This window comes from Cherax quadricarinatus, chromosome 1 (genome assembly GCF_038502225.1).
Source record: "Cherax quadricarinatus isolate ZL_2023a chromosome 1, ASM3850222v1, whole genome shotgun sequence".
NCBI classification, from domain to species: Eukaryota; Metazoa; Arthropoda; class Malacostraca; order Decapoda; family Parastacidae; genus Cherax; species Cherax quadricarinatus.
The window spans coordinates 45975470-45997453 of record NC_091292.1 but is presented as its reverse complement, the minus strand read 5'-3'; the positions used below and the strand labels follow the sequence as shown (position 1 = coordinate 45997453).

The following is a 21984-nucleotide window of genomic DNA, read 5'->3' as shown; positions in this document are numbered from 1 at the left end:
CTTCTAGACCTCGTCTGCAGGGGCGGCTGTGTAGACGATTTGCTGTCATTTATCAGCTAAGTGTTCATTATATATAGTTATAATTTAAACACAGCAGGTAAGGCCAATATCTTCAACATGATGGAACGTCTAGTAAATAGACGCTTGGCGGGGTATTTAGAGACACAATAGCCTTTTCATTAGTCAATTTGGCTTTTGTAAGGGCCACTCCATTATTGGCCCCTTACTCCGCTTAGATGCCAATGGTTGTAATGTCTATGCTAGTAACCACTCAGTTATTGCAGTCTTTTTTGATCTTGAAAAAGGCATATGACACTACCTGGAGATATAACATCTTAGCCCAAGCTCATTCCCGGACTTTGTCCAAGTTGAATGTGTCCCTCAGGGATGTGTCTTTAGCACCATTCTTTTTCTACTTGCTATAAATGATGTGGCATCTGTTCTCACGTCTGATATTTGGTCATCACTTTATGTCGATGACTTTGCTATATCTAGCTTGTGCAGGCGCTGACTGTGGCCTAGGAGCAGCCTCACTCCAGAATACTGTCATCTGTGTTGCCCATTGGGCCACTAGGCATGCGTTTAAATTTTTTTATGCTAAAACGCACCAAATTACTTTCACCAAAAGTTCTCGTCTCTGATACTCCATTGTACCTGCATACCTCCCGTATCCCTCTTTGATCGCCAGTGGTCCTGGAATCCTCACATTAGCCCCCTGAAAGCAACTTGCCATAACCCCCTGAACCCCCTGAAAACCCTCGCTCATCTTTCTTAGGGGGTGGATCATCAAACTCTGCATCGACTGCATTCAGCCATAATTTTATCGAAACTTTTTTTTTTTATTTATTTTATTTAAAAAAAATATACATAATACATAAAAGAAAAATCACAAGCCGACAAATTACCATAACAAAAGACCATGGTAGACAATGTCAGTACACACTCAAAAACAAAATACAATTTTACATATTGATATTACAATATACTTCTGAATAACCACAACCTGTTTATGGAAAAAACATTCTGACTCCCAAACAAACAGGAGGAGTCATTATAAAACATGTAGAAGTCCTATAATCATATATGTATGTATATATATATATACACACACATACATGTGTGTGCACATGTGTGCATACAGAAAAGACTGAATTATACATGAAATAATGCTCAAATTCACTTGACACCAAATAACATAAAATATATGTTACATCCACTAATAGAACTATACCTAAGACATTCGTTCCCACATACACATCTACACACCCAAAAATAAAAGACAGACCCACACAGGGCCATATCCATGACCACTACTACATTCCCAATCACTTATCAACACACAAAGCTGATGTTGACGGTTAACATTCAATATATAACATGACCTACCATACAAATATAAGGGTATATATAAACCCCATAAATAACTTATATATGCTCGTACAGAGTTCATAATGTACCCCTTTAATTATACTTTAAATAACGTATGACAGGATAAAGTTGTCATCAGAAACAAATATATAAAGCATATCCTCTACATATACATATGAATATAACCCCCTATACAAGAAGGTTCTTATAACGATAAAAGAAAAACAAAAGCTCACATACAACTTTTAACACTGTGGGTTTTAAAAAAGTCATAAGGTCTACATACCCTGGAACCTTTATACATTGGTTCACCTTACTTCCGCAGGTACTACCAAAATATTGCATGTAACACACAGGTATCAAGGGCAACATACTTCTATACAGATTTTCATACATTATAAACAGAGTATCAAATATGCCGATCATGATGCCACATCCTCACCTAACATAATAGAATCTGCCTACCTTCATACCCCAGGACTAGTGCCACACCATAATCGAAACTGTGACAATTACAGTTTTGCAAGCAATGCAATGAACAGTCATAATTGCAGAACTATTACAAAGTCATGTACATTCATGTCACACCTCCTCCAGAATGTTACACTTAAACCCCGGTACCTAGAACAATCCTCTAGAAAAACGAGGAATCTTCCAGCACCAACCAAGGACAGATGCACACCAGACAAATGGATTATGACATACCATCCCCTGACATTCACCACAATAAACCCATACACTCAATATCCGGCACACAACCTTCCGACGGCTCCCTACAAAATTATTACCCACATCAACACCATGCAGCTCAGTCAACCTACCTCATTCAGGCATCCAATCACTCCAAAAGGACACACCACTAAATAGACCAATCCCTTGCCGCCTTACCTAGACACCAAGCAGAGTAAAAGTGCAACAGTGAGTCCACGATATCCCCCCGGAAAACTAGTTACCCACCGTCCCCCATATAATTGTTTGTTCCTACATGCTGTCCTATAAAAACACGCCGCCAACGCTTTTATCCTAATGTTTCCCTCCACCTCCCTCATCCCCCAAGAGACATACAAGTAATCAACTATTACGTTCCTGATAGCCCTCCCCACCTCGTTGGTCACCCCTCCCATATCTAACATTAAAGCCCTAAGGGGTGATATCTGACCCTCCCTCCCCAATAAAAGGAAAACCCTCTTCATCCACAATCTTACCACCTCCAAAGCAGAACAAAAATATAATACATGTACATGGAAAGCAGTTTCAACTTCCCCACAAAAACCGCATAACGCCTCTCTCACAAAACCCATTTGTCTCAGCACCTCTTTCGATGCCAAAGTCTCCATAAGAAATCTATATACTAATTCTCTCACTCTTGCCTGTATTCTTAGTTTACTAAATTCCACCCATATCACTTGTCAATCATATGTGGGATACACTGCCATCCCCTGCAGTGATTCCTGACGACGACCCACACCCACCAACCATTTTACCTTGAGTTTTTTAACATTGCAAACCTTTATCATAAACCTCAACATATCTTCACACTCCACTAAGTCCTTGCCACTCCACCATTTGCGGACATCCCCCATCACCTCCCCCACCCGAAGACCCCTTTCCCCCCCTGCCTGAATATACCTCTGCTTAACATACAGCGCCTTCACCCTAGATCCTAATGCCATCAATCCCAATCCTCCCTGTCTTACCGCAGTCATTACCACATCTTTGCCCAACCACGCCCTCCCAAAACCCCACACATACTTTAATACTCTCCTTTGTAATTCCATAATATCCTGACTTCTTAAGGGATAAATTTCCGCCACTCCCCACACCTTACTATAAATCAGCGTATTTACCACCACAACCCTTTGATGCAAGGTTACGTCCCCGGCCCGGAAACTCCTAAGCCTACTCAAAGCTCTGTCCATTACCATTTCTGAATTAGCCCTCCTGCTCTCCTGTGCATCTGCCAAATACAAAATCCCACAAATCTTGAACTTTTCTACAGTTATCCAACCAAACTCCTCCCCCAAGGTCCCGCCTACCCAAGTACCTACCTCCAGCAACCGTGATTTCTGCTTATTAACTCTCATCCCAGTAGCATTCCCAAAAATCTCAAGTACCCTTCCCACCTTACATAAATCCTCTATCTCATTAAGTAAAACAGTAGTATCATCTACATAACTCACAATATCCCCACAAAAGCGTCCACCCTCCCCCATACATACATCCATACATGCAAAGAGTATTTGGGAGAGTGGACACCCCTGCTTCAAACCCCTCCCCATGCTTACAGGACTACCCAAACTACCATTTACCTGTACTCTCATCGATGCATCAGCATACAAAGTCCTCACCCATCCCACCACCCTCCCTCCAAAACCCATCCTTACCATACTTTCAATCAAAAAATCCCTATCCACGTAATCATAAGCATTCTTCCAATCCAGACCTAGAATACTGCCCCCACTACTACTCTCGAGGAAATCCCTGATACGTCCATGACCTACTCTCATACTCCTCCCCGGAATTCCAAACTGTCCCCCATGTATCACCGACCCCATGATCTTCTTCAATCTATTGCCTAAGGTTTTAGCAAAAACCTTGTAATCTGCGCACATGAGAGATATTGCTCGATAAGCACTCAAAACTCTTCCCCGCCTCTGCTTTGGCACCAAAACTATGACACCTGTACTTTGTGATTTGCCAAACTTCCCACTAGCTAACATATAATTCAATACTCCAACAAAGCATTGCCTAATACTCCCCAATGTGCTCTCGTCTATCCCCGGTGTTTTTCCAGTACACATCCCTAAAACTACCTCTTCCACCTCAACCTTACTTATACCACCCTCCAACCCCACTCTATCCTGCTTACTTAAAACACTATGGAACCCCCCCTCCAAAAATCCCCTCCCAGGAACCCTCCCACCTCCTACTCCATTTCTCCCTAAAACAACTATCAGCATAAAGACTCATACTTTCCGTGTTGGATAGGACCCGACCCTCTGGGTAACCTCCCACCCCAGGGCTTGTCTCCAATTGTAATATGGTGGTTACCATATGACCTCGAAATTTACGTAACACAAACCCAGATGGCTTATCACCCCACAATACATCCTCTAACCCTGCCCTAACCTTGATTGCATCAAACCTATCATTGTGTAATTCAGCTATTCTACCCCAAAGACTGTCCCTGTCATCTCTCCTACCACCTCCCCCATCATAACAGTCTTGCAACTGTCCCTCCAGATAATTTTGCAACCCATAATGCCACCTTGCCTCTTCCCATCCCCTAACCTTAATAAAATTCACTATCTCAGGCTTAGCCTGCATCTCCCACCAATCTAACAGATCTATCGCCCTGTCCCTAGCGTCCCAAAAATGCAACCACCAATCACTGAAAAAAGGCCCCTCCCCCTCCTTAAGAAGCCTTACATTTAATTTCGAGTACCCAGAATAAATACACACTACTCTATCCCACATCAGATCTGCTATCACCGCCCTGTGATCAGAAAACCCCACATCAAAGGCTCTCACCCTCACCACATCTATGCCCTGCATAACATAGATTCTGTCCAATTGTGCCTCATATCCTCTACAGACGAACGTATGCTCCACTAGGTATCCCCCCCTCTCCACCACATCGACAACCCCAACATCCCGCAATACATCCCTCAGGACACTCACGCAACCCGCCCTTCTCAGTTCTACATCACCACTCCATATCACACAATTCCAATCACCTCCTATTACTGTTATAGCAGGCAAACCTCTCAAGTTATATAGCAATACCTCCCTGACAAAATCTACTTTTACCCTAGTATTGCTGTCGCCGGCAGGTAAACTACGAAACTAGCCCGACTCTCACCCCAGACACCATCCACCCTCACTACGCTTCCACCCCTCTCTTCCCAACCTGTGACAGGCAAGGGGCTGGTCTCCTTTACCGCCACTGCTACCCCACCCTTCAATTGCAAACCACTGCTAACATATGTCTGATATCCTTTCAATCTCAGCTCACATCCAGCCCTGTGATTACGCTCCTGCAAAAAAACAAATGTCGACATCAAACCTTCGTAAAAACCACACCAACCAAACTTTCTTGACCTCTGTCTAAAGGCCATTAACATTAAGTGTGACACATCTGAATGTTATAGAAGGGGTGGTTTTCCCCTATGCCGCTGGGGTTTACTCTCTGCACTTTTCACATTATGTGCATCTGCTTTTTCATGCGTTTTATCCTGTGCACTCACCCCCCCCCTCCCTCTCCCACTGTGCAACTTAGTCGCACCTCTACCACTATGAGCCATCGGCTCACCACCGCTGCCCATGATTTCTTCCCTGGCCTCTGCCTCAGGGTGATGACCTCGTCTATCTCTGATGCTCCTGCAGTTCTTTTCCTAGAACTTCCGCTTACACACACATATCAACATCAGGCGAATCCTCCTGGTGTATCTTCACGTCCACCACATGCTCCAGTCATTCCTTACTCAAGACTTTCTCTGCGTTTTGTTGTCCCTCCAGTGCTCCGTCCTCACATGAACTCAAGATGCCTTCTGCACAGGACTCCGCCCCATCCAAAAAATCCTTGAGCACATCCGCCAATAAACCATCCTGGGTCGAAGCATCCTGGACTTAAGATTCCTTACGCATCACCTTCGTCTCCCCCGATGCCCCTGGGAGAGTGACACACGTCTCCACCGCCGCCTCCTCCCTTTCGACCTCCTCGCTCCAGAGGTCAGTCCTCCATCCTCCCGACGGACTCTAGTCAGGCACCAAGTCGCACGGCTGCTAAATCACAGATGAAGGCCCCGGAACTCGAGGAGCCTGCCTCCGAGGACACTGGGCTGCCGTGTGCTCATAGGAGCTACACAAATGGCATGTTTTCCTCTGACTAGCAAAGTACACAAAAATCTGTGTCCTATAACCGGCCAACATAATGTAGGATGGTATAGGCCTTGTTAAAGACATTTTGAGGTAGTAAGAACCCTCCAGCAGCCCTTAACACGGACCATCCCTCCACACTCCCATGGTTGCAGAATGCACTGTCCTGTAACTGCTGAAAAACTCCTGTAGACTATACGCCGTCGCCTCAAAGGGTACATTTCGTACCTTCACCCATGTGAAGTACTTAGAGACGTCATGTAAAACGACATCCACTGCTGAATTAACACTCATGCGTTGTTCCTGGTAACTCTCGACGATTCTTGTGTAGAAGCCGACTCATACAAATTTCACGAAGATTCTTGTCAATCCATTCAGAGCGATGCCATACAATTCCTCATTGAGGATACCATATGCATCCCTTATGATGCCAGGGAGTAGGACGTTCATCGTAGCACCACTTAATTGTGCAACGAACTAGCTCAATGCAGACTGTGTTTATCCTCCGCCCCATACGTTCCGCCATCTTGGTAGCCAAGTACTCAACCCACCACCGGGTGTCAAAATGGGGTAGTCTCAGAAAGCGTCCTCTTGCCCCGCAGGTTGAGAGATGAATGATTTTTTTTTTCAAAACTTGACTATGGCGACCAGATATATTCTGCGGCAACTCTTTCTATACTTGATCCCATCCATCATCGAGGATTATGTTTATGTCTAGGTGCTTTTCGCTCCTCCCTTGTCGAGAACCTGTATGCAGAGGCGAATGTTCCTTCCTTTAACAATCGCCGTGATGCCCATTGCCTTCGTTATTTTGTTTACTATCATGACCTTCACAATCCTTATACATACAGGGTACTAACGGACCTAAATGGAGGTCCATTATTTGTTCGCTGCACCTTTTTTTCTCCTTTCATTTTCACTTCATCTTCATTCGCTCTTGACTTCTCTTCAGTTGCCCCCTTTGTACGTTCATCTAGCATCTAACTTTTTTTCCCTTAGGAGGTTCCGAGAGTTTATGTCTGTTCTTCCCCACTGACGTGCATGAAAACTCTAATACCTACAGTGACTTCTCTCTAACTTTTGCTTAATCACTTCCGGTCTCATTCTCGTGCAGTTCCAGTTTACACTGAAGGTTCCAAATCCTCTGACAGTGTCGGGTTTGCAGCAGTGTTCCAAGACAGTGGTGTACGAGGACATTTATTACATTCAGGTAGCATCACAACCGAACTGTATACAATTTCATGGCGATTATCCATATTGCTACAGGCCTACCTTATCGTTTTGGTAGTCTTGGACTCCTTTAGTGCTTTACAAGCTATCAAAAAAATTAATTCGCCTCATCACCTACTTCTTTCTATACAACTTTGGTTGATCAGCATTTCTAGCAAAAACAAAGAAATTGTTTTCTGCTGGGTGCCTGGGCATGTTCATGTTTCAGGCAACAAGTAGGCTGACTGCTGCGTGGTCAGTGCAGCAGTCAGCCTGCTTTGTAACCTCTGCAACCGTTGACAACAACATTGGTCTAAATTAATTCATAACAGATTACACTCTATCAAGCCAAGTATCGGAGGTTACACTTTCCCTTCTTCACATCGAGCACATATGTCTTACTCATGGGTAAATCACGGAGGGGCGCCCAGTTCCAACCTGTGCGAATTTTCAGGATCCAGTTTCACTTTGGTATTTTCTGTTGGACTGTCAAGTCTATCAGCAAGCACCCAGAATTTACCTTCGACGTCGTCACTGCTCTAACACCCTTACTATATATTTTCTCTTCGCTGACAGCCCCACCACTGACACATACTTTTAACAGCAGATTTGTTATACAACCTTTGATTATACTTCCTTTACACTCTTCACTGACCTTACAGACTCTACCCTGCAGCGCTGTATGACCCTGCTGGTTTAACGCTTAGTTATGATTATAATAATAATAACAATGTATATATTCACAAAATAGTTATATGTGTATTTTCATACATTCAGTGTAAATTTACATGTGTACCTATACATATTCAGCATATATCAATATATGTAAATATTAACATTTATTATATAATTTCACACGTGCATAAAATATTCAAAGAATGACTATAACATATATGCAAATTTTTACTGTGTATTTTCATTTATTTATAAGCATAGAAAAAATTATATTATAAACTTCTTTATTTGCTTAAAGTATAATGTTTAATTAAGTCGACCATGTCGAAGATGAAACGAAAATAATTACTGATGAAATTTTGAACATCTTTGACTTCATCTCTCCCTCCCTCCCTCCCTCTCTCTCTCTCTCTCTCTCTCTCTCTCTCTCTCTCTCTCTCTCTCTCTCTCTCTCTCTCTCTCTCTCTCTCTCTCTCTCTCTCTCTCAGGAATGAGGTTTGCACTGATGGAGTCTAAGTTAGTGCTGGCCAAGCTGGTGGAGAACTTTGAGCTCCGTCCTGACCCAGCCAGTCCTGAGCTGCAATACTCCTTGATAGCAATGATGCCCAAGAAAGACATCAACCTTATCCTCACCCCCATCACTACAAGGTCAGTCCTCACCCATCACCCCATCACTACAAAGTCAGTTCTTATTCATCCCCCTATCACTAACAGGTTAATTCTTTCTCATTACCACCATACCAATGCTTACCTGTGAGGGAAAAGTTCAACAGACAGGAGTAGCGAGCGAGTATATGGTAACGATAGTTTGATTGCCGGCTGCTTGTTAAGGTAGGGTAAGTCTAGCTCCCGCTATCCCCCCCCTTTTCCCCCACCCCGAAAGGTGACGTGTGGGGCTCCGGCCAAACAGTAATCACTCGACTCACAGCTCCCAGCACAACTGTAAGTAGAAGCCTGCTCCTATTTTAGTGGACTTATTGGTTGAAAGTTTCACTTTTGACCAATAATAAACTTAGTTCTTCCAGCCTTGATCTCTCAAGTTAAATGTCTTTAATAATCACCATTCTTTTAGGTATTGTACTTATCATGGAGAGTGATTTCTTAAGCAGTGGGTAACCTGTCTATCTTTCCAGCTTGGAATGACAGATTGGGTCACCTGCCAACCAACGAGAAGTATTGAAGGAGACGGACTAACGTCCTGAGATGTCCCATGTTGTATCTACTTACCTAAGTACACATATGTAGTACCAGGACATAACCCCTCATCATTGCAGTGGTAACGAACCTGCTTTCCTGTCATCTGGATTAATTATTCACGGCTATAGACTCTGTGAAGAACAAGCCGGTGGGCTGTCACTAGCACCTGCAACCCCCCCCCCACATCAGCAACGGCTACGATTTCAACAACACGCAGTGTCAACCAACCAGACACCCCAGTATACTATACATATTAGCATCGAATTCTAATGTCATTTTTTCATTTCATTTTTCATTTTTCTTTCAAATAGGATATACCTTCATGTTTCACTGTTTTATCTTTGCATTAACAAATAATAAAGTGTTTATCTTTGTGAATTATTATTTCTTTTTCTATTCATTAATTTTCCTGAGGAGGAGCCAGCCTTGGTAATACTTACTGAAGTTGTTACAGGGCTGAGTAAGCCTTCACAAGTGGCGACCCTGACAGGATCAACTCGACTGAATCAAGATTCAACTCCATCTCGAATCTACCATTGGAACTTCAACGCCGCATACCACAGTTACCACCAGCCATGAGTAATCATTCTCTATGGTAGGACTACAGTACAGGTATTTAAAAGATTTGGTGATTGTTATAGTCTCAATTTATTGTAAGTCAAGTCATGGCAGGATATACTAGTTAATTCTGTCACCTTTGTGAGTTTGAAGTGATTTGGAGGAATAGACTCTAGGGACCCGAGATTTTCCAGTGACAAATTGTCTCATTGAGCTCTTCATTATATCAAGGGAACTGTCGTAGGACACTCTTGATTTGTTGATGAGAAGATTGGATGGTCAGGGGACCCCATTCTACTTACTGTTTGCTGGGAGCCGGCATAGAACCCTTCGTTTTCATTAATACATGTTGTTTAATTGAAGCAGGGATCGAGCCCTCTGGTTTATTTACAGTTTGAGCAGAGCAGGAATTGAACCCTCCATTTTCTTTGATGCCCATTTCATTTTCCCCTGATAGTTTAAGTTATTCTTGCAAGCATGGAGGAATACCAGTTTCGGATGAACAGTGGAAGTAAGTTAGGAATAACAGGGAAAAATTTGGAATCTTTCATTAGTGCTAAGATCCAGGAAAGACTCGAAAGAGAAAGAATTGAGAGAGAAGACAGACAGTTAGAAAGGGAAAGAGAAGAAGAAAAGGAGAGAGAGAGAATCGAAAGAGAAGAGAAAAAGGAGAAAGAGAACCTTGAAAGACACGAGAAAAAGGAGAGAGAATTGAAAGAGAAAGCCAAGAAAGACAGAAAGAGAGCGCGAAGACAAAAAAGAGGGTGATAGACTTGATCGTGAGGAGAGAGCTAAAGTACGTGAGGAACAAGTTAAAATAAGAGAACTTGAGGAAAGAGCAAAGGATAGAGAAGTTGAGGAAAAAGCTAGAGAACATGAGGAAAAAGCTAGAGAACATGAGTTAAGAGAGAGAGAAAAAGATCGCAAGTTCGAAAAATCTCGCCTTGAATTAGGGAGTAAAAAGTTAACTTTTTCACAACAACAATTAGAGGAAGGAATAATTGAACATCATGCAGTCAGTGCACATATTCCAACACCTAATTTACCTCCCTTCACAGAGGGTGAAGACATTACTTCATACATTATCAGGTTTGAAAATAACACTACCCTCTGTGAATGGCCTGCTGACACCTGGGCTACCAGGTTAGGAATGTTATTTTCTGGTACAGCTTTGAATGTCTATGCAACTTTGTCGCAGGATATATGTAATTATAACCTACTGAAGAAGGCAATCCTTAAAGTATATAAAAAAAAAAGCAAATTCTTATAGGAAAGATTTCAGGTATGCCACCTTACAGCTTGGCCAGAACTTTCAGCAGTTACAGGTAACACTCTTTCGCTTGTTCGACTTTTGGATAGAGAGTTCAGGAATTGATCACAGTTATGAATCTCTTAGAGACTTCATGGTTGCTGACCAGTTCCTGACAGCTCTTCCTCACCAGATACGAACATTCATTAGAGAACGTAACCTGATTAAAGCTGATGAAGTTGCTGAGGCCGCTGACTTGTATGCTGAGGCTCACAATTCCTATAAAGACCTAAAGGGATCGAACCAGATCTTAAGAAATCAAAGCCTCTAGTGGAAAGTCAAAGGACTTCTTTTATTCCTGTTTGTCATTTGTGTGGTGTTAAGGGACATAAACGTCCCGATTGTCCTTCTAAGAAGGTCCAAAAAGTTGGAAGATGTTTTAAAGACTGTAATGACCAAGCACCCTTCTGTTCAGGAACAGTTAATGGACTTAATGTATCTACCATTTTACGAGACACTGGATGCACATGTATAGTCATTTCTGATAAGCTGTTCCCTAACCTTAAAGAAACTCATTCCTCTGCTATACTTTCAGACTACTTGGGCCGTACAGACACTTTTCCTACCATCCGTTGTTACATTAGGTCTAAATGGTTCACAGGTTGGTCTGAAGCCGTACTAGCTCCCATCACTTCTTGCTCCGTACTAATAGGTAATGTAAAAGGTGCCATTCTTCCTTCTGAGGTTGACCTTTCATCACCAAAGATGGACATAAGCTTTTCAGATCCTCTTCCTGTAGAGTCAGAGAAGCCCCTCGAAAGTTCAGATGAGACAATGTCTCGCGAGATTCATGTGGGATTAAAAACCAGTGATGCTACTCTCGAAAGCGAGGTAGTAGGATCACCGGTTCACTTGTTAGATGAAAGTGAAGATATCACCTCCGATACTATAAATGTCTTGACTAGGGCCCAGACCAAAGCCCAGGGTTCTCCTATTGTCCATCCTTTGATTTTCCTTGACTTTAAGCCTTTAGATATATCGAAGGACTCCTTTGTCAATTTACAATGTAATTGCCCTTCTCTTCAGAATTGCCATAATTCAGCTAGACAAAATCAAGTTATTCAAAGGAAAAACTTTTCATATAAATTTGAATATATAAAGGATATCTTGTATAAATCAGTATTCAAATTAAATTCAGATGAGATAGACTATTCCATCTTAGTTGTTCCAAGTCAATGCAGAGAGACTGTTCTTAAAATGGCTCATGACCTACCAGTGGCCGGACATTTCTCGCACCGTAAAACCTTAAATAAAATTAGGGAAACCTATATTTGGCCCAAAATGTCCTCAGATGTCACTACCTAATGTAGATTGTGTGAAGTTTGCCAACTGTCATCCTCCCGAGGTACCCGGCGAGTACCTATGGTCAAAATGCCAGTCTTTACGGAACCCTTTGAAAGAGTAGCTATTGACATCGTTGGTCCTTTATCTCCACTTTCATCTGGGGGACATAGATATATATTAACATTGGTTGATTATGCTTCGAGTTTCCCTGGAGCCATACCCTTAAAGACCATAATTACTACAGAGGTGGCTTAAACCCTTTTGTCCATCTTCTCCAGAGTTGGCATCCCTAGAGAGATTTTGTCTGACCATGGGACACAATTCACATCTGACTTAATGCAACATCTCTACCAAATTCTGGGAGTGAAGCCTCTCTTCGCAACATATCATCCCAGCTGTAATGGGAGGATTGAGCGCCAGCATTCAATTCTCAAGTCCATTTTAAGGAAACTTTGCTCCCTTAAACCTAAGGAGTGGCATCGTTACCTACCCTGTGCTTTGTTTGCCATGAGGGAAGTTCCCAGTGACTCTTTGGGGTTTTCACCTTTTGAACTTCTCTATGGTAGACAGGCCAGAGGTCCATTGTCCATCCTTCATGACTTATGGACTAATGAGGAGGTAAATGCTGAGGTTCAGTCTTCTTACCAGTTTCTCCTTGACCTTAGATCCAAACTTGAGGAGACCTCTGACATAGTTTCGAAAAACTTAAGCTTGTCAATGGACCAGTACAAAACCTATTTTGATTCCAAAAGTCAGAGGAGAAGTTTTAAAGTAGGGGATGAAGTTCTGGTACTTTTGCCTATCAAGTCAAATAAATTATTAGTAGCATGGAAAGGTCCATATAAAGTATTAAAAATTTGTGGGAAAGTTGATTACCTCATAGAAGTCAAGGGGAAACCTAAGCTTTATCATATCAACATCCTTAAGAAATATTACCGAAGAAATTCGGTTAACTGCCTTAATAACTTTGATTTAGTTTTTCCACACGAACTTGATAAGACAACTGAAGAATGTAAGGTGTGCGTAATTGACACCTCTAACGTAGACTATGACAGAGAACTACATGACTTGGTGACTCTTGACCACTCGGGTGCAACAAACATTAATATTAATGAATCTTTGGATGACCATAAGAAACATGAACTACTTCAATGTGTGAGTAACTTCTCAGACGTTTTTACTGATATTCCAGGTGTCACCTCCACGGTAGTCCATAAGATTGACTTAGTCACAGACAATCCTATCAAACGGAAATTATACCCAGTTCCAGTTCACCTTAGGGATGCATTTGACCGAGAGGTAGACAAATTATTAAAACTAAAGATCATTGAACCTTCAGTATCTGCATATTGCTCACCAGTAGTCATGGTTAAGAAGGAGGATAATTCATATAGACTTGCTATTGACTTCAGAGGCCTTAATGCTATAACTCGGTGGGATGCTGAGCCTATGCCCTTAATAGATACCGATCTACACAAATTTTATGACTCTTCCTTCTTTTCAGAGATTGATATTGCGCAGGCATATCATCAAGTAATGTTAGATCCTTCTTCTAAGCAGTACACTGCTTTTCCTACCCACCAAGGACTGATGCAGTATAGAACTATGCCCTTCGGTTTGGTAACTGCCTGTGCTACCTACGTGAGACTGATGAGAAAGGTCTTGGGTAATATGCCAAATGTTTCAGTTTATTTTGATAACATTTATGTAATGACATCCACGTGGGGCAAGCATATCCAAACATTAACATCAGTTTTACGTAGGTTACGCTCACATGGCCTCACTGCCAAGCCGAAGAAATGCTTCCTTGGGTATAACAAGATTAGATATCTTGGACTGATCCTTTCTAATAACTCTTTGCAGCCTCTCCCCAGTAAGATCAAAGCTTTATTAGAATTTAAATTCCCCAAAACCAAGAAGCTCATGCGTAGCTTTCTTGGTTCTGTAAATTTTTATGCACGGTTTATCCTGAACCTTACTGATCTTACAGGCATCTTATCCGACTTCCTTAAAAAGTCTGTGAAGGAACCTCTTGAACTTTCCGACGTAGCTCGAGATAAGTTTAATGAGATTAAAAATATCTCGAAAGACCCTATACTTAAGATTCCAGATATTAATAAAACATTTTGTTTAAGAACTGATGCCTCCAATACTGGCTTAGGTGCAGTGGTACTACAATACCATGATGGTACTCCCTTCCCTGTATGCTTCCTAAGCCAGAAACTCCTTCCTGCAGAAACGAGATACTCCACAATAGAAAAGGAATGTTTGGCCCTTGTGTGGGGTATCTCCAAGCTTAAATTTTATTTATTGGGAAAAGAATTCATTTTAGAGATGGATCACAAACCTTTGATATACCTAGAAACTTTTAAGGGAACCAACAGTCGCCTCTTGAGGTGGACATTGGCTCTCCAAGCTTTTAAGTTCCATATTGTGTATATCAATGGCTCATCCAATTATTTCTCTGACTGGTTAAGTCGTGACAGTCAGTAGAAGATTTGTTGCCTTATGTGACTTCCACATTTTAGAACTTTTTTCTCGCCTATTCTTCTTATACTCCTTGACTATAAGTCTTGGTATGGGGGAGTGTGAGGGAAAAGTTCAACAGATAGGAGTAGCAAGCGAGTATATGGTAACGATAGTTTGATTGCCGGCTGCTTGTTAAGGTAGGGTCAGTCTAGCTCCCGCTATCCCCCCCCCCTTTTTCCCCGCCCCGAAAGGTGACGTGTGGGGCTCCGGCCAAACAGTAATCACTCGACTCACAGCTCCCAGCACAACTGTAAGTAGAAGCCTGCTCCTATTTTAGTGGACTTATTGGTTGAAAGTTTCACTTTTGACCAATAATAAACTTAGTCCTTCTCAGCCTTGATCTCCATGTTAGATGTTTTGATAATCACCATGTCTTTTAGGTACTGTACTTATCATGGAGAGTGATTTCTTAAGCAGTGGGTAACCTGTCTCTCTTTCCAGCTTGAAATGACAGATTGGGTCACTTGCCAACCAACGAGAAGTATTGAAGGAGACGGACTGAAACAGCCCAAGAGACGTCATGCATAATCTACCTGCCTGATTAATTGTACAGGACACTACCCCTCATCTTTGCAGTGGTAAAGAACCTGAGTTCCTGTCATCTGGACTGACTATTCAAGGCTATAGACTCTGTGAAGAACTAGCCATTGGGTTGTCACCAACACCTGTGACTCCCCCCCCCCACATCATCAGTAACGGCTACACTTTCTACAAGACGGTGTCAACATCAACCAGACACCCCAGTTTACTTGTACATATTAGCGTTGAATTCTAATGTCATTTTTTCATTTCATTTTTCATTTTTCTTTCAAATAGGATACACCTTCATGTTTCACTGTTTTATCTTTGCATTAATAAATAATAGTGTTTATCTTTGTGAATTATTTCTTTTTCTATTCATTAATTTTCCTGAGGAGGAGCCAGCCATGGTAATACTGTCTGAAGTTGTTACAGGGCTGAGTAAGTCTTCACAAGCATACATGATACTCAACCAGGTAAAGTACTAAATTCCTTGAAGAATTGAGACACCTATGCAGCATATGGGAATCTTTATTGAAAAAACGTTTCGCCACACAGTGGCTTCATCAGTCCAATACGAAGCAGGAAGGTGTAAGGAGATGAGGAGTTTGAGGTAATCAGTCCCTTAGTCTGGAATCGATGTGTTCAGTCCATCACTCTTGTAGGAAGTACAGCATAGGGCCGTAGACGTGGCTTATGTACTGTAGTCAGGTGAGTCGAAGCAGCAGGAGGCGGGATCACAGTGGTACCATCCACTACTCTTAGTAGATCTTCGTCCGAAGGTTGGAAAAGTGTTGAAGAATTCTTTATATCAAAATCCCATGATGCTGCAGTGTCTGACAGATGTGATAAAATTGTTTTGAAAACCAACAACTTAAAGAATTGAGGCACCTATGCATTATATGGGAATCTTTATTGACGAAACGTTTAGCCACACAGTGGCTTCATCAGTCCAGTACAAAGCAGGAAGAGTTTGAGGTAATCAGTCACTCAGCCTAGAATCGATGTGTTCAGACTATGGAACAAATACACTTCTCCAGGCTGAGGGACTGACCACTTCAAAACTAGATCTTTAAAGGTGATGGACTGATTACATCGTCTTCACATCTCTTCTGCTTCTACCAACTTTTCAGTACTTGACTGAAGAAGCCTACTGTGTAGGCGATACGTTTCGAAATAAAGATATCGAACTGTTGCATATGTGTCTTACCTAACAAGACAGCACTTATATATCAACCCTATCACTATCAAGACAGCCCTTATCCATCAACATCTCGTTATCCCTTTCCTCTCACCACCATAAACACCATGTCAGTTTATACCCATCACCACCGAGTTAGTCTATAGCCATCACCACAAACACCACCAGGCCAGTTCATTCCCTTCACCACCATAACCACCATGTTAGTCTTTATCCATCACCCCTCTCCCCACCAGGTCAATACTTTACCATCACCTACAGGTCACTCAATACCCATCACCACCAAGTAAATCCTTACCCATCACTGTCATGTCAGTTCCTACTTATCACTACTTCACTACCAGGTCAGTCTTTACTCATCACCCCATCATTTACAGACCAGTCCTTATCTATCAACAACAGGTCAGTCTTTACCCATCACATCCAAGTCAATGCATACCCATCACCATATCACCATCAGGTCAGTCCTTACCTATCATTCAAATCGCCACCATTTCAGTCTTTACCCATCAGCCCCATCACACCCATCACAACCTAGTCAGTCCTACGTTAAAAGCAGTTACTCTAACTGCTTCTTTAACACAGTTAAGGTATGAACAGATGCCTTCTTCGAGGGGCCAGGTCGAGGTTTGGCAGACGATAACTGGACACCGCCACCAGCCTTGAAACGCTGCACCCAGTTCCTTAATGAATGCTCACACACTCCAACATTCTCTACTATTTCTTTTGTCTGGTGCAATGCTTTGTGAGGCCCTATGATATGAGCAATAGTTTCAGGTGTTAAAGACTTACTTTTACCCATAATCAAAGATGTATAGCCCCAAACTAAAGGGAACACTTCACAAAAGATGGGACGGATGAGAAACAAAAGTGCAACACTTCCTCTCACCACGGCAGCCACGTGAGCAATGAGAAGTCACTGTGAAGTGTGGTGGACGGCCTTGGCGTCATGCAAACGGCTGCTACCCAGCAGAAATCATAGACGAAAAAAGACTCACTGGCTACATCTTAAACACACAAAGAAAGGACTGAATTCTAATATGAATTAATTAGCTGAAAGTACATGAGGAACTGACCTCCAAGATAGATTCTCTGTACGAGGTAACTTGCCTACAGCTTACCCTCTCACTGTGATTGCCTGACTTCTACAAATGGTAGTTATGTCTGTAAGTGAATGGGATTCCCTGCACTCACATCAGCAATTAACTTCCATGCTTTAAGCTGATTATTGACTGTATGCAGAACATATGGTTGTGTTTGAAATTCCGAATCAAAGTGACATACTTGGCATATGCCACTTCTTGTAATATTAATCTAACAAGCGATTTGGTTATGCAGATATCTGTATGATTGTTGAGTCTAAATTCGTTTTCTATTTTTTGTCCTCAAAATTTCTGGTATGTATGAAACATGTTTCAGCTACGTAAATTTTGTCACTTCCCACATTGGAACTTGTATACCCCCAGTATTAAAATGGTGATTTTAATTTGAGTCTTGCTAATTCCTTGTTGGCTCTCAGCATGGTAACAGCTACTATGGTGTTACTCAGTTGAAGAGAACTTGGGTTATTTTGTTCTTCATGCTGCCTGAGAACAGGATGATTCGTTATATATTTTTTGCGTTCTCGTCAGACATATTGAGAATGCATTTCACTTGTTGTGCATTAATTAGCTACCAAGAAACTGAGTGATAAATTCCAAGGAATTTATCACTCAGGAAAAAAAAATCAGTGAATACAGTAGCTCGTGGGTACTTGTGGTAGTGGAAGAACAAGTGAATAAGATTATTGTTATTGCTAGGATTAGTGTTTACCTGGAATTGACGAGTCTTGTTGATTTTGAGTTAGTTAACATCTAGAAATGGAATAGAATTATCTTGTTCAGTTTCGGAGTGGAATTTAACAAAATCTTAGTTAGTTTCAGGATATTTTCAGATTAAAATGCCTTGTTGAGATAAAATATGTCGTCAACATGTGGAAGTAAAGACATGATGCATGGGATGATATATATTCAAAATGCTCGTTTCTGTTGACTCCATAAATATGTTAGCGAGTACAGCACTGATAAAGAATCCCAATGATATACCATATTATTCTGTTAGTGTGTCGTGAAAGGTGAAGTTACTGAGTTATAAAGAATTTCATTGTATCGATGAAGTTCTAAAAAAGATATGTAGATCAAAGATAGTTTTAATTATTCTCTGGAGTACATAAATTCCGTAATCACTATAACAACATGTAAATAATGATGCTCTGTTTAATCTGTTGCAAATTTTAGTTCACCAATCAATGATAATGTCTCATTCTCAACAATTTAAATGAGTAAATGTTAAGCAAACAGAAAATCGTGGTACCAACAAGGATCATTATGAACAACATAGCCAAAGTCCTGTTAATGTACAAAATCAAAGTAGCTGTTATCGCGTGAACAACTACTGGTGAACTAACAAGACCAACATGAATTAAATCTTAAAGATCCCACATAAGGGCGCAATAAACTCTGAATATATAAAACGCCATATCGTCTACATACCAGAGTTCTTGAGGAGAAAAATACATGAAAAACTCACAATATGAGGAATTGTGTGTTATATACTCACATCTCGTAAAGTAAGAACATACACCTTCAAGGACCATAACATTGTATCAATCGCATCTGCTAGAAAAATGACAGGATGGATAATGAGAACCTTCAAAACTAGGGAGGCCAAGCCCATGATGACACTCTTCAGGTCACTTGTTCTATCTAGGCTGGAATATTGCTGCACACTAACAGCACCTTTCAAGGCAGGTGAAATTGCCGACCTAGAAAATGTACAGAGAACTTTCACGGCGCGCATAACGGAGATAAAACACCTCAATTATTGGGAGCGCCTGAGGTTCCTAAACCTGTATTCCCTGGAACGCAGGCGGGAGAGATAAATGATTATATACACTTGGAAAATCCTAGAGGGACTAGTACCGAACTTGCACACGAAAATCACTCACTACGAAAGCAAAAGACTTGGCAGACGATGCACCATCCCCCCAATGAAAAGCAGGGGTGTCACTAGCACGTTAAGAGACCATACAATAAGTGTCAGGGGCCCGAGACTGTTCAACTGCCTCCCAGCACACATAAGGGGGATTACCAACAGACCCCTGGCAGTCTTCAAGCTGGCACTGGACAAGCACCTAAAGTCAGTTCCTGATCAGCCGGGCTGTGGCTCGTACGTTGGTTTGCGTGCAGCCAGCAGCAACAGCCTGGTTGATCAGGCTCTGATCCACCAGGAGGCCTGGTCACAGACCGGGCCGCGGGGGCGTTGACCCCCGGAACTCTCTCCAGGTAAACTCCAGGTAAACTGTTCTCGTAGCTAATAAAGACATCTAGGCCTCGAGACAATGCTTGGAAGCCGTAATCAAACATATTTTTGATACCACAATATCGCCAGTCATTTTGCAATAAAACTCATTATGAAACTGATCATGAAACAAAGGTGGTGCTGGTGTACAAAAACACCTCAGCTACAGATAACATCTAATCTCTAATCTTCTCATGTTATCTTTTTCTGAATATAACGTCAGTTCACATTGATTGTTCTATTTTCCACTTAGAACGAAACGTAGCTTATAAATACAGGTTTGCTGTGAATATATTTTGTTTTTATCAGTTAATAACTCACCCTCATCCCTACCATTAGGGTAACCATAACGACCACCACCACTATCACCACCTCATAAGTATTAACACCACAATAACCACTACTTCAGTATTCATCCTATCAATATCACCACCACTACTAACATCACCACCATCATATCACCTGCATTTCTCCGCTACCACCAAATCAACTCCATTTCCTACCACCACCACCAGGTTATTCCCATATCTCACCACCTGGTCATTCCCAGGACAAACAGATAAGTCCAACTAAACGAAACTATATGTCAAGATCTTATCCTGTAACTGTTACAATGATATAAACATCAACATGTAGCTTGCTAGGGATGCAAAAATCAACTTGTATGTGACTTTCAAAATTAAAAAAAAAAAATTCTAGCTTTGTATAGTGAAACTTTACCTTATTTACAAAAACAAATATTTTCTACATATTTCAGTATTTAGAGAGAAGGAAGAAGTAAGGTGGCTGCCCTGAGCACGGAAGACCTCACATCGGCAGCCTCAGACGAAGTATTACAATAATATGTAATATAAAGAGAAATAACAGGATTGCACATCCCATAAAATCCAAGCTTCACTAAGTCAAGACCAAAATATTAAACTGAAGTTCCATTGTATTGTTCATCTATAACATCTGTTTTTCAACTAAATTGGTGTGGATCTCTGGGAGACCTTGTATTTGTTCTACTATGTCAGCTAAACTTCATCACAAGTATTGGTACTGAACCGCACTTTACTTTTTTAATCGAGCCTAAACTTGCGACTATTATTGGCATGTGTGGGCCCACTTCTTGCCGAATAGGACAAGTGAAAATTTGTGTAAGCAATAATTTCACAAAAATCATTCTGAACCTAACGAAAAAATGTATTTCATTGTGTTTGTTTGCTACTAAATTATTGTAAAACTATATAAAAATATAATTAGTTGGATTAGGCTACATTAAATTGAGTTTGTTTTTAATAAGGTTAGGTAACTTTCCTAAGGTTCTTCTGGTAAAACTTGTGATTTTGGCTTAAATAGCAATGCCCTTCTTGCCGAATAGAGCAAGCGAAAATTTTTGGATGCAATAATTTAGCAAAAATCACTCTGAGCCTAAATACATTTCATTGTGTTTATTATTAAATTATTATACCTCTTCAAGGGGGGCTCCTTGGCGTGGTGAAGAGGCTCTTGGTCTGAGGAATTAGACCTGTCAGTCTCCTTCCTCAGACCGAACCTAATTACCCCCCAGTCCCCCTTCCCTATCTCATCCTTCACTTGTTCCTTTCCTCCTCCTCCTCCTCCTCCTCCTCCTCCTCCTCCTCCCCACCCGTCCCTTTTGCCCTTCCTTTTTTGGCCTTTGGGATTCTTCCCACAGGCACGCTAGTTCCTGGGTAGGGGAAAGGGTACCGGGGTCCATCCCATTCCGTTGAGGTTCTTGGCGGTGGCGTAGTTTGCAGTGGAATCTGGATTGCCTGGGAATGTCCCGATCCCTCTCTGGTATCCCGGAGGGTGGCTTTGGGTGTCTTTCAGGCGACGGGTGTATCTCTGGAAGCCACCTTTCGGATTCCGGGGGTGGTGGCCGAAGGAGGTATGCTTTGTGGGGGATATCCGGCTG

General features: G+C 41.7%; 1 protein-coding gene across 1 annotated transcript in view; it reads left to right on the top strand.

The window, feature by feature from the left end:
* The window catches only part of LOC128685180 (cytochrome P450 9e2-like), a 106336-nt gene extending 85006 nt beyond the window's left edge, over positions 1 to 21330 (top strand). Inside the window, exons 7-8 of the mRNA XM_070085787.1 lie at positions 8619 to 8778; positions 20824 to 21330. Of these exons, the coding sequence (XP_069941888.1) occupies positions 8619 to 8778; positions 20824 to 20830 (167 nt within the window). The 3' untranslated portion in view covers positions 20831 to 21330. The remainder of the gene's footprint in view (positions 1 to 8618; positions 8779 to 20823) is intronic.
* The last annotated feature ends 654 nt before the right edge of the window (positions 21331 to 21984 follow it).